General features: G+C 37.1%; 1 protein-coding gene across 1 annotated transcript; it reads right to left on the bottom strand.

Moving 5' to 3' along the window:
• Nucleotides 1-6,072: 6,072 nt before the first annotated feature.
• LOC115966510 lies at nt 6,073-7,440 on the bottom strand. The gene is made up of 3 exons (XM_031085731.1): nt 7,201-7,440; nt 6,895-7,068; nt 6,073-6,732 (listed from the first exon to the last, which is right to left on the bottom strand). Exons 1-3 carry the CDS (start codon nt 7,438-7,440, stop codon nt 6,073-6,075), a joined length of 1,074 nt encoding a protein of 357 aa, XP_030941591.1.
• Between the last annotated feature and the right edge of the window lie 5,810 nt (nt 7,441-13,250).

Raw genomic sequence — 13,250 nt, 5'->3', positions numbered from 1 at the left:
CAGAGGTCCAAAGTATGATTTTAAAAACTGATACGGTCAAAGAACTAGTTTGTGCCTAGGTTCCTAGTTCAACTTAATTTTTGCCCGGTTTTTACCGATTTTGGGGGATTTTATCATACCAAATTGGTGCTCGGTTCTCGGTTGAACTGGCCAGCCTAGTCCGGTTTTTAAAACAGTGGTCCAAAGCTAACTCATCTATTATTTGTAGATGACAATCTTCTTTTTAATTTGTAGGGCAAATACTAAAGAATGTGTTAAAGTACTGGAGATCTTGTTAGGGTTGCCTCAGGTAAAAAAGTGAACAGAAATAAAACAACTCTCTTTTTTAGTAAGTCTACTCTTGAAGATACAAGAATTATAATCAAGGATGTGTTAGGGTTACCTTAGATTATGCAATATGAAAAATAATTGAGTCTTCCATCTTTAGTGTAGAGGGGGAAGAAAGCAAGCTTTAATTACATTAAGGAACAGGTTTCGAAGAAATTACAAGGCTAGGAGGGGAAGCTGCTATCTCAAGCAAGCCAGGAAGAATTTGCTTGTTTATAAATAAACAAATATGAACGAGTTTTTTTATCAAGCCAAGTCCAAGTTGTTTATGAACAACTTGGTTCATTTATAGCCCTATATTTCCACAAGCCCTTCCCTCCCGATCGAATAGCAACTCTGTTATTTTCCAGTGTTACAACACTCATACCTCTTCTTTATCATCATTTCAGACTCTCTATTACTTAATTACTCTCATCTTTAACATTTTCAGTTCTCACTTTATTTCTCATTAGTCCCTTTTTGCATTTTCATTTTGTTAGTAGAAGGAAATTGTAAAACTTCATGTATTTGTGTATATTTTTTTTGGTGTGTGTGTTTGATGTCAATATATTCTAGTTCTTTTTATTTATTTATTAGATTTTGTATAATTTAAATTTCTTAATAACTACCATGGAAAAAATTCCTAAAGCCACCATTGCAAGACATCATATTTATATTTAATATAATTGGTCTAACTATGTGTTTAACTTCTCACATCCATGTGCTAATACCAACCAAATTCACTATTAATAATATAGATTACAACCACTCTTAACAAGAACAAACAAACTAACCCACTCTCTACCAAAAAATAAAAGAAAAAGAAAACAATCACAAGTCACAAATCTCATCACCAATACAAACACATGAAAAGCCTTTCAAAAACACAAATTAAATCAAATCCCATTACATCCAAAGTACACTCAATATCAACAAATAATCTCACAAAGGAGATATTCACAATCCCATACCATTAATATAACCAATGATGCTCTCTCACTCAAAAAATATAATTTTTAACTGGAATGTCTGGAATGTGATGCCATTGAAAGACACTATTTTATTAATTTTCATTTAAGTTCCATTTCATTGATTTGAATCCAATAATATATACTATTTCTTTAAGAAACACCTTTGGGACAAGACTGCAAGTGTATTAAATTAGGTAAAAAGGAACCACCAATCAAACCCAAAACCAGTGGAACTTAGAACAAGATTCACTTCCAATTGTTCGGTTGGCTCAATCAACACACCAAATAAAATAATTGGCTCAGAGAGAGGAAGGAGAAAAGCACCACATAACCAATAAAGTCTCAAGTGGGAGTTCATAAATATGTCGATAAGATAAAGAAAGTTCCCTTGTTCATTATTATAAGGAGGACCTTGTGGCTTTCGTGTGGAATGCACATTCCCAAATTGACTCTAATACTACTACTTTGTTGATTTGGAAAAAAATAAAGCAAAGTTTTTGGATTCACTTTCATTGCGGAATTGTGGTGGTGGATTTAAGTTGGAGAGCACCTATATGCCACTTATATATCTTTCTATTCGTGTGGAATGCACATTCTCCTAATTTTTCCTTTTATTTTCCCTATTCTTTCCATTTTTCAAGTGGTCCTAATCAGCCATTCATCTTTTGTTTTATTTTATTTTTCTTCCTAAAAAAAAAATTAAATAGACACAAAAATGGTAATAGTCAACATTTATTTTAATATTGATGGTGTGACAAAATCCAATCAATTTATTTCAAAATAGATGAATAAGATTTAAGGAAATCTATAATGAAGTTACCCTAAAAATTATAGAGTATCTTAATTTTTTTTTTTTAAATTAATGAAATGAAGACACATAATTATGTTTTTTTCCTCAAGATATATATATATATATATATATATATTCACTTTTTATATTTTTGGCTCCCAACCATGGGATTATGGGATTATTAAATCCTATGGAGAAATTGCTCAAAAAAAAAAAAAAATCTTATGGAGAAAAAAAGGTAAACAGTTTGATTCTTCAAATTAATCATAAAAGAGAGAAATGAAGGAGAACACATCTAGTAAAAGAATAGAGAAAAATAAATTGATTTCATTATGCAAAACTACACTTTAGAGAGTAATTATAGAAACGTAGTTGAACCCTATTTCAATCCTAACAAGACTAGGTTACTTGCCCTGCAAGTACAAATTAATTGGGATTTAAAACATATTTTGGCCTAATAGATTCTAAAATATCTAACATCTAGAAAAGAAAAATTAAGGAAAGAAAACCAATAAGTGTTCGTTTGGGATTTGCTTATTTTGCTGAAATTGAATTTTTTTGCTGAAAGTACTGTGGATAAAGGTAAAAATTAGCTGAAATAGTACAATAGGACCCCTGAATAGTACCAAAAAGTGTAGTGAGACCCATAAATAGTAACAAAAATAAGCTGAATAGTAAAATAAGTTGACAAAAATAATTTTTGCCTAACAGACTATAAATAAAAGGAAATAGAGATTGGAGCTAGTGGATTTTTCTATGGAATTTTCTTTTAATTGTTTTGAACACATGAAAAGGTTTTAATACCTTATGAATGTTTATATGAACTGATGTAGCTCTCCATTGGTACCTGTTGAAGGGTAATTAACCTTTGAGTATATATAGTGGTTCATATTCAATTGGTAACTAATTTCTTGTCTAAAAAATTCTTCATACAAACACTAGAAATCTTGTGGGCCTTCTCCAACAAATTGCTATTTGTAGAACCCAATAAACTTGGTTATATCTAGAGAACAAATTTGTAGTAACCTTTTATCAATTCTTGTTTCAAGTACATAGATGATAAATATTTATGGTATAGTTTTAAAATATTTAGGGTAAAATACAATAACCTACCATGAGGCTTGGGGGTAATGCCAAGCTCATCCAAAACTTCTTAAAAACAACCAATTTAGGCCTTGTTTGTGCACTCTTTAGACCCTTTAAATAATTCATTGAATTTTTTTTAATCATCAGCAACACCTCTCTCTTTCTTGTTTCTTTTCTTTGTCCTCTAATCTCATCTGATTCTCTCTCTTTCTCTTTCTATTTTCTTTTCCTTTGCATGGCCAAATCTTACCCTTCATGAATCTTCTTTCTCCCATCTCTTTTTCTCTTATCTCTCTATTTTGTTGATGGAAATCTTACAGTGGTAGGTCAGCATTTTTTGATGGTGACTAGATTTAGGTTTGGCTGATGTAGGTATCAAGAGTTTGATGTTTTGTTTGGTGGCTTATGGCAATATGGTGGGGCAATTTTGGACCTTGCCCGATGTGATTGGTCAGGCCATTCAGGTTTTCTTGAGTTTCTTTGTGAAGGAGATGATGTTTTTTCTTTTGGTTTTCTCAACAACCAAACACTAACTAAAGGAGTCTAAGGAGTAGATGAGACTTATATGGCTTGTCCTTTTGATTTTTTTTGGCTACTAAATTAGGAGTGAAGAAGATTAATGGGCTTTTACTTTTGATTTTCTTGGCTACCAAACACAGAATTATTGATAATTTTTTTTTTTTTTAAGGAAAAATCTAAAAAAATTGCTGGTGTGGTGTTGATGAAACACAAAATGGTGTGGTGTCCATGTTCCACTAGCTTGTTGACTTTGTAATCTTCTTTCAAAAATCACAATGTAGCTTTGCACTTTGGGATAGAGTGCACAAATGGCATTACACATCATTTATGTTTAAGGACCAAATTTGATCATTTCTGAGAAGTTTTGGACGTGTATGATATTACTCCAAAACCTTAGGATATGTAACTGTATTTTATCCAAATATTTACAATTAAACACTTTTAAGTTTATATTAACAAAATTGAAAAAAGCTTGTGAATTTCATTATAAAACTCAAAATTTCCACCTAGTATAGAGTTTAATACAAATATCAACATAAAGCTCAAAAATGGGAAAAAAAAAATTGTGAATTTCAACATAAAAGCCAGAATTTCCATCTTGAATAGAGTTTCACGTGCATAAATGTTTCAAGTGCATAATTCTAATTTCAACATAAAACTCAAAAGTTTAAAGTGCATAAATATTTATAGTATAGTTCTAAAACTTTTAAAATTGAACACTTTATAATTTTATATTTAAAAAAAATGAAAAAAAAAGCCACAAAAATTGTACTTGGGATCAATCTAACAACTAAAAATAATTTCATGTAAATCCTAGGTGGAAATTTGACTTTGAAAAGATTGTAAATATGAGTTATTCATGTGTAAATATCGTTACTAAACACATCATATGAATATGAATATTAATTTTTTTGTAAGTTTTTTATTCTTATATTTCATTAAAATACTATTTAGTATTCTTGTAAATGACTTTATTCAAATTAGACTAGGCAAATACTATACATGTGTGTTTGCAGTTTGCAATTCCCATTTGGAAATAACTATATATTTTTTAAAAATAATAATAATAATAATTTAAAAGCCATATCACAAGACTTGGTGTTGGGCTTAATTAATGTAAAGCCCAAAGACCCAGATAATTCCTTGGATATTTGCCTACAAGGATTAGGCTTTTTTCTCTAATTTCTCTACTTACAATGGGCCTATAATGGAGCCCGAATCACTTCACGTATGAGGGCTCGAAAGTTATGGACTGAAACTTCATAGATTGGGCTTCACAACCCAAATTATTTTCTCCATTTTGCAAATATTCTTTTATGACGCACAAACCTTGCGACATGGATTGCAAAAGTCTACTGCTTGGCAGATTTACCGGTGCCGTGTCCCATCAACTATCAAAGCACCAAGCTATGCTACAAGTGTCATCATTTTTTTGTTGTTGAGAGAGTTTCAACTAGTGTCCGTTCTTAATGATAACTTTTTATGATCAGACCAAAATACTAATCGGTTTTTGGTGTAGGTGGATATTGAATTCAAATCTCTTATTCAACTATTAAAAATTTTATCAGTTAAACTAACTGAAATCCTCTCAAGTGTCATCACTTATTATTAGCCTTGTGCTTCAATTTTCTTCGGTTTGTAAATCCTATGATCTTAATTCATGAGTGCCAAGTGCCAATGACAACTTGATCGCCACTATAGGGATATACTCATGATTCTAATTTCAATTTAGTTCTTGGGTTTGAGTAGTGTGAGGCTCATTAACGCCAGAGTTGCAGGCCAATAGGGAATCCCGTGATATACTGATATATCCTGCTCGATAAAATGTGATTTGCTTCCATGAACTTAAATTTTTTCATTCATAAAAAAATAATTTAAGTTTCTTTCTACTGTGGGAAGTTTACTTTAGGTATATGTCTATTTTTTCAATATATATATTTTAAATTTTTTATTTAACCTTGTCCGATCCAAATATAATTACTAAGGTTAAAATGTTTTTTTTTTTTAGAGAGTTTTAATTCATAGCGTCTGTTTCTAATAATTTCTCTTTATTATTAAACCAAGATACCAATTAGTTTTTGGTGTAGGTAGAAATTGAACATCCAATCTCTTATTTGACAACAAAACACTTTAGCAGTTGAGCCAAGCACAACCATAGTCATTAATCGACTTTGACTTGTTCGACAACTATCATGTGGCCAAACATGAAAAGGACCCCAACAAATAGGTATCAAGTTCTGCTTCATCCTAAATTAACTTGTATTGGATGGTCACTTCGTGAAGACGACAAAACGTACGTGCATACAAAATTTCAGGACTATGTGTGGCTTAACTTGGGACAATTTTGAGAAATTCATTCCAGTCTTTCTTTTTTTGGTAAAAAGGAATTTCATTAAAAGACTAAGGAGAAACCAAAAGATCAGGACAAAGCCTGTTTACAATCATCCCCTGGCAATCAGCCAAAACAAGAGGCACCAAGTCCACAGGCGGACAAAAGAAGGAATTAAAATCTAAACATTGACAGCTAACTAAGTAAGCTAATCTATCCGCACATCTATTAGCTTCGCGATAGATATGCTTGAAACTGAGGTGGGGAATCTGAGAAGCTAGCTGTTTACAGTCATCAAAAAGCGGGGAAACTATAGTATTAGCATATGAGGGATTTTTTAGAGCATCAACAAGAGCTTTGGCATCAAGCTCCACCATAACAGCATTCAACTTTAGCTGCTTACAAAGGATTAAGCCATCACGCAAAGCCCACGTTTCAGCCAAGAAGCTGCTGGCTTTTCCGATTTTTCTAGTGAACCCTATGATCCAATTGCCTTGATCATCCCTAATTAGCCCTCCTCCTCCAGCCGACCCTGCAGCAACATCCGCAGCCCCATCAGTATTGAGCTTGACCCAACCCATGTCTGGCTTTTCCCATTTGATTTGTCTGACTATCATTCGATTCCTGCACCTTGGTTGAGTTACACAGTGCACAAACTCCATGGCTTGCATAAAAATCACGTTAGAGATGTTTGGGTTGACACCTTTGTTGTTGAAGACCACTTGATTCCTCTACTTCCACAAAGCCCATATGGCAAAAGAAAAAAGGGAGAACCAAGGAATACCTTTGACAGTGTGAGAAGACTTTAAACAAGCATTGGAAGACAACCAAAGATTAACATCTTGAGAAAAGAAATTAGTATTTAAGTGGTGAGACCCCAGCTGATGCCATACTGGTTTCACAAGGCGACAATCACGGAGAGCGTGGGAAATAGATTCAGGATGCTCCAAACACAAAGGGCACAAAATGTCTAATGACATACCTCTTTTAGCTAAGCACTCCTTGACACCAACACTATTATGCATACACCTCCAGATGAACATCTGGATTTTAGGCAAGGTTTGGATCTTCCAAATCCAAGAACCCAAAAAGGAACTAGCAACCATTCGATCTGTGGCTAATAGGTAAGCACTCTTCATATCAAAACTTCACTTAGCAGAAAATTTCCAAGCCAACTTATCACAACTTCTAGCGACTACCGGCATTGAAACCGCTTGAATCTCAGCTTTAATCTCTGGGGGAAAATCAAAAGGAATGGCAGCCCAATCCCAACCATAAGGAGTACGTAGATCTTTCAAAGTGAGGCTGACCGAATCAAGAAGGAGGGGGCCATGAATGCTAGAACTGATGGGGCCACTATTCAACCAACAATCCGACCAAAAATTAAGGCTGCTCTCATACCCTGGAACCCATTTAGCCCCTTTTTTGAATACAACCATACCTTTTCTCAAGCCTTTCCAGGTAGAGGAGCTTGGAAGCTTTGCCTCATTTCTAGAAATTAACCGCTGCCTTGATCCATACTTGAATCTGAGAACTTTGGCCCATAGAGCATCCTTCTCGGTGTGAAACCTCCAATTAAGTTTAGCTAGGAGAGCCGTGTTTCTCCCTTTTGCAGATTAAAGCCCCAAACCACCTGATTCTTTGGGTTTGGTAACTACTTCCCAGTTGACCCAGTGCATTTTCCTTTTGTGCTCAGAGGACCCCCAGAGGAAATTCCTATTAACTCTATCTATGCCATTAAGGATTTTGTTGGGTAAAGAATTACTCTGCATTACATAGCTAGGGATGGCTGAAGTCGATGCTTGGATAAGAACCATTCTACCCACCATGGAGAGCAGATTGGTCTTCCAACCAGCAAGCTTCTTTTTAACCCTATCCAAAATGAACCCAAAATCATGCCTCTGCCTCCCTGAGTGATTTATAGGAAAACCCAAATACTTGCCCAAGTTGGTAGTAGCACTGAATCCCAAAATGCCAGATAAAACATCTCTTTGATCCGGGTCGATATTAGGAGAAAAGAAAACACGGGATTTAGCTTCACTGACTTTCTGCCCAGATTTATTGCAAAAATCTTGAAGGACAGAATTGATGGCAGCACAATTTTCAGGAGTCGCACTGGCAAAAAGGACCAAGTCGTCTACAAAGAAAATGTGCGAAAAAGCCAGCCCACTTCTGGAAGCTTTAACAGGGGTCCATAACTTGGCAGCACATTTATCCTCTATTAAACGCCCCAAAAACTCCATGCAAAGGATGAATAGGTAGGGGGAGAGAGGATCTCCTTGCCTAATACCTCTTGAGGGGAGGAAAGGGTCAAGACTGCCATCATTCAAAATCAGAGAAGTGGACACAGTGGTAACACAACTCATAATAAGCTTAATGAGGTTATCTGGAAAATTGAAACGAGTAAGCATCTCCCTAATAAAGCTCCACTCAATTCTATCATAGGCTTTTTCCAAATCGATCTTGATGGCCATGATCCCTCTATTTCCTTTGGTTTTCCCAATGGTGTGAATTAATTCTTGGATAATGATAACATTATCAACACCTCTCCTTCCTGGGACGAAAGCAGTCTGGTAAGGCGAAACAAGCTTGTCTAGATGAGGTCTGATTCTGGCAACTAAAATCTTGGTGATTATCTTGTAGATTGAGTTGCATAAACTAATTGGTCTGTAGTTCCCAATAGTTTCCGGACCTTGAATCTTAGGAATGAGAACAATATGAGTGTGGTTGAGATACTCGGGAACTTTCCTAGTAGTGAAGACTTTTTCAACCTCCTTCCTCACTGACTCCCCCACAATGAGCCAAAACCTTTGGTAGAAGCCAGCATGTAACCCATCCGGACCCGGGACCTTGTAAGGTTTCATAGACCAGAGAGCCTTCTTAATTTCTTCTGTGGAAACCATGACATCAATCGACTGCTTAACCTCCTTTGACAGCTTAACATGCCACTGCTCCAGACAAGGGGGAGGGGGGACCAAGAGACCATCTCTTGAGCAGTGGTGTACAAATTATGGAACCCTGCCCTAAAATGCTCCATAACCTCCCTATCCTCAGTGAGCCACACCTCCCTTTCATCTTTGACTGCCGCAATGTGATTTCTTTTCCTCCGAGCAAGGGTAGAAACATGATAAAAGGAGGTGTTCCTATCCCCTTGGATCATCCAGTTCAACCTAAACTTCAACAGCCAAAGATCACGCTCTTGGTCCAAAATAGTTTCCAATTCACTAAGGAGCTGCTTCTCAAGACAAATAAGAGAGGAGCTAGGATTATTGGACAGTGCATTCTGAGTGCCATAAATTCTAGCCAAAATTCTCCTTTTCCTCAGATGGATGTTGCCAAAGTGGTTTTTGTTCCACACAAAAGCATCTTTAGAGAAACAATCAATGGACTCTGATAAATCTCTATTCCCATTCCAAGCTTTGGAAACAATGTTGGGAAAGGAGGTGTCAGAAAGCCAAAATTCTTGAAACTGGAATGGCCTGATGAGCTTGACTGTACTAACTGGTGCCGCTTCCATGAGAACTGGGCAATGATCAGAGTGACACCTAGGGAGGTGGGTTACTCTGGCATTCAAGTAAACGACGCACCAATCCGGGTTCATAAAAAATCTATCTATCCTTTCAGGAATTAAATTACTGATATCTCTCTTATTAGACCAAGTATATCTGGGACCCGAAAATCTCATATCCACCATACTACATCTATCAAGGCAATCCTTAAAAGCCAGAGATCGATTAATATTAATGCCTCTACCTCCGAATTTATCCTCATCAATTAACGGCTCATTAAAATCACCAGCAATGACCCACGGCAACTTATGCAAATCAGCAACTTTAGTTAAATTCTCCCACAAAATACATCTCTCCTCACTCCTAGGACTGGCATAAATAGCAGTAAATAACCAAGTAAGTCTAGAAGCTCGTACCTTAACTTCAACGTGAATTTCCTGCTCTGTCTTTGCAAGTAATTCCACTTCTACTAAGTTAGCATTCCAAAGAAGCCATAAACCACCAGAGAGTCCAATGGTATTTGTGTGGATGGCACCATCGAACGGCAACCTATCAGTGATTGCCTTCGCTCTATCACCCCCTAGCTTTGTCTCCATAACCACAAGAATGGCCGGATTATGCTCTTGGACTAAATTACGGATATGATCCTGAAAATAAGGCTTCAGGACACCTCTACTGTTCCAAATAATAAAATTCATGGAGGGATGGAGGAAAAGAACAACGGAACAAAATTTAGAGAAAAGGAGCAGCCCCATTTCCCTCATCGGACACTATGCGGTCTTCAGCAAGGCCTCCACCATCGGACACCATATGAACTTCAACAAGGCTCCCAACTTCACTATCTGAGCTCTGGGAAGAAATTTGAACTCCTTCATCGGATTCCATGTGCTCATCGGCGTGACTCTTCTCTCCGATAGCTTGGATTTGCAGATTCCGCTCATCTTCTCTACCAACAAAAGATCCGGTCTCGACATTGGTAGTCGCCGAGAATTCAAAAGTGGTGCCGGTGGAAATGTTGGACACAGAACAAGAAGCAGACGACTGGGTGAGGGGCGGGTTAGTGCTTTTCTTCTCTGAACTTTCCACACATGGAGAGGCGGCTGTGATAGGTAAAGTTACAGAGGCTAGTTTTCTAGCCAAATGTTTCTTGCTTTTCACTGAGGACGGGTGGGCTATGGGAACACGGGGAGTCTGGCATGGGCTAATTTCCTGCTTTAAACAAGCCACTGCAGCCTTAAAATTATCCACAAAAAGCTTAGCCGAATTTGGGCTTGAACTAGAAGTGGGCATATCCTTAAAATTTAAAACATCAATAAACTTTAAAGCCCACAATTTCGTCCCATTCTTGGACCCAGCCCCAAACTTAGGATTGGCAAGCCTTTGCGGTAAGTTTTTCCTTGATGAAAGATCACCAACGGCCATGCACATACCTTCTGCAAAAACTGGAGGCAGTTGGTTTGAGGACAACCATGCCGAGCTGCCAGAAATTCCTGAACCACGCCCAGTACCATTTTCTGTCCTTTTCCCTTTCTGTCTGTTACCTTTCCTAGTCACCAACATCCACGGACCGAAGTGCCCCTCCACGTCCGTCGCCTCACATGCATTGTGCGTGACAGCATCGTGCAAGTTCTGCAGATCGGCGCTACCTTCATCTGCGGTTTCCTTCCTCGGAGCTTCCAGTTCCTTTTCCTTATCCTTGCGAATAGTGTATGGGCAAGCTTCAATCTTGTGCCCAACTCTGCCACACGAAAAACACAACTTATGGATTCCCTCGTAAGTAACCACTTGCTCAAATCGGCCAATCAGCATGCTGTTAACAAGCGGCTTATTGATATCGATCTGGATACACAGTCTAGCATATCTACCACGCGCCTCCAATGTAGTATGCGAATCAATCTGTAGCACCTTGCCAATGGAGTCACCAATTTCCTTAAGAACCTCTATTTCGTATAGCTCGATGGGAAGCGCATTAAGCCTGATCCGAGTAGCAACTAGAGAGACGTTTGCCATCGCCGGCTTGAAAAACGGCTCCCACGGTCTCAATGAAAGGAAGTGGTCTCCGATGAACCACGGGCCCCTCTTGATCACCCTCTCTAAATCATCCTTGGAGTAGAATCTGACTAAGAAGAAGCCATAAGTGAGATCAATGCAATCCATTCTCCCTTCAGGTCTCCAAAGTTGCGCCAATCTGCTTTGCATATAGTTGAAACCCATAGTTTTCCCAATCAGTTTCACTATGAGAGCCTTGGACCAGGGGCCACGAATGCGTTTCTTAGTTTCTTTAGACAACATGATTCTCACCTGCCCTTCACGGACGGGGGTGGAGGCCTCTCCACACTCATCATCAGAGTCTATGTCCTCCTCCATTTGGTCGGTCAAGTCAAAAGCTTGAGTAAAGGCACCTGGTATTTCCCCCACCAGTTTGTCCTTAAAAGATGGTTTGGTATTGGGGCCTCTGGCTTGGTTTTCTAACGTGGGCGAGGAAGCTCGAGATCCGCTGTTAAACTCCGCATGACTGAAATCTTTAACCTTTTTGTTGCTCCGGGTGAGCTCAGCTTCTTCCTCTCTAGAGAGAGTTCGTGAAGTCATTGCAAAAAAGTCTACTTGCCAGCTTATTTTATTCCAGTCTTTCAAACTGAATACACATTCGACCAAAGGAATTATATATTTGAATTAGGCTAGTTTCAATGTATTTTTCATTTTTTTGCTTTGTTCCAGACTACACAACACATAACTTCGTTGGCTAACCAAGAACAGTGGTAGCATAAAAAATAAATAAACATCCATATATAGCATATTAATTAGTACTATCAAATAAGCTTAATTTTTATTGGTCAAGTATCATAATCTGAAATATTGCAGATTGCTTCTATGAATCATCCTTTATGATGACTTCAAGTGATTTTAATTAGCTTGTAGCCCATTTTGGCTTGTAAATTCGTTTTTGCGTTTAGGAAGAAATGACTACATTTTAAATACTTATCAGTTTCAAGCTAAATTATTTGAGGAGTAGTGTATTCAATAGAGATTAGTGCAGCTGAAAAGGACAAAAAACTGACCCAACAAAAAAACAAAGCTCAAAGTTTCCCTTCACTCTTCTCTTCAGTGGACTCAAAAATCAGAAACGACAAATCCTTCATTATATTTTCGTTTTCTTTCTAGGTAACCGATAGCAAAGCCAGCCATGATGGATGTTCCTCAAAACCCAGTTGTTGTTAAACAATTAGTTTGCCGGCAATAGGAAGATAAGAAAATGCCAAACTATTTAATTGTTGCATTCGGATGGAATATACTATATATATGCACAATTAATATCCTTCCAAATTAACTATTGATGTATCTTCCTAAGATCTGAAAGCTTAAGATACAATTTCCTTACGTGTGGAGTGCACACATGCTTCAATTATTTAATAATACTTCAAATGGTATTTTCCCATCATGTTTTTTTCTCCCAAAGGTGCTTGTCTATTCAGCTTTCCATTTCTATAGTGGTTTAGTAGTGCTCAATTGTATAAGAAACCTGCATGATCAATTTTGCTTTTGAAATGAAAGTCTCAATCACTATCTCAATCAACCATGCACCAAAAGATATTTTAATATTTTTTTTTGTTAAACCTTCTGGGGCGTGTGTGTCTTCCACACTCTCATCCCATGCATAGTCCATTTTAAACTAACTCCAATTAGAGTTTCCATCTATAAATACCAACTACCAGAGGCATGTGTTCACCACAAGCAATCAA

This window comes from Quercus lobata, chromosome 11 (genome assembly GCF_001633185.2).
Source record: "Quercus lobata isolate SW786 chromosome 11, ValleyOak3.0 Primary Assembly, whole genome shotgun sequence".
NCBI lineage: Eukaryota > Viridiplantae > Streptophyta > Magnoliopsida > Fagales > Fagaceae > Quercus > Quercus lobata.
This window is presented reverse-complemented; position numbering and strand designations above follow the sequence as displayed.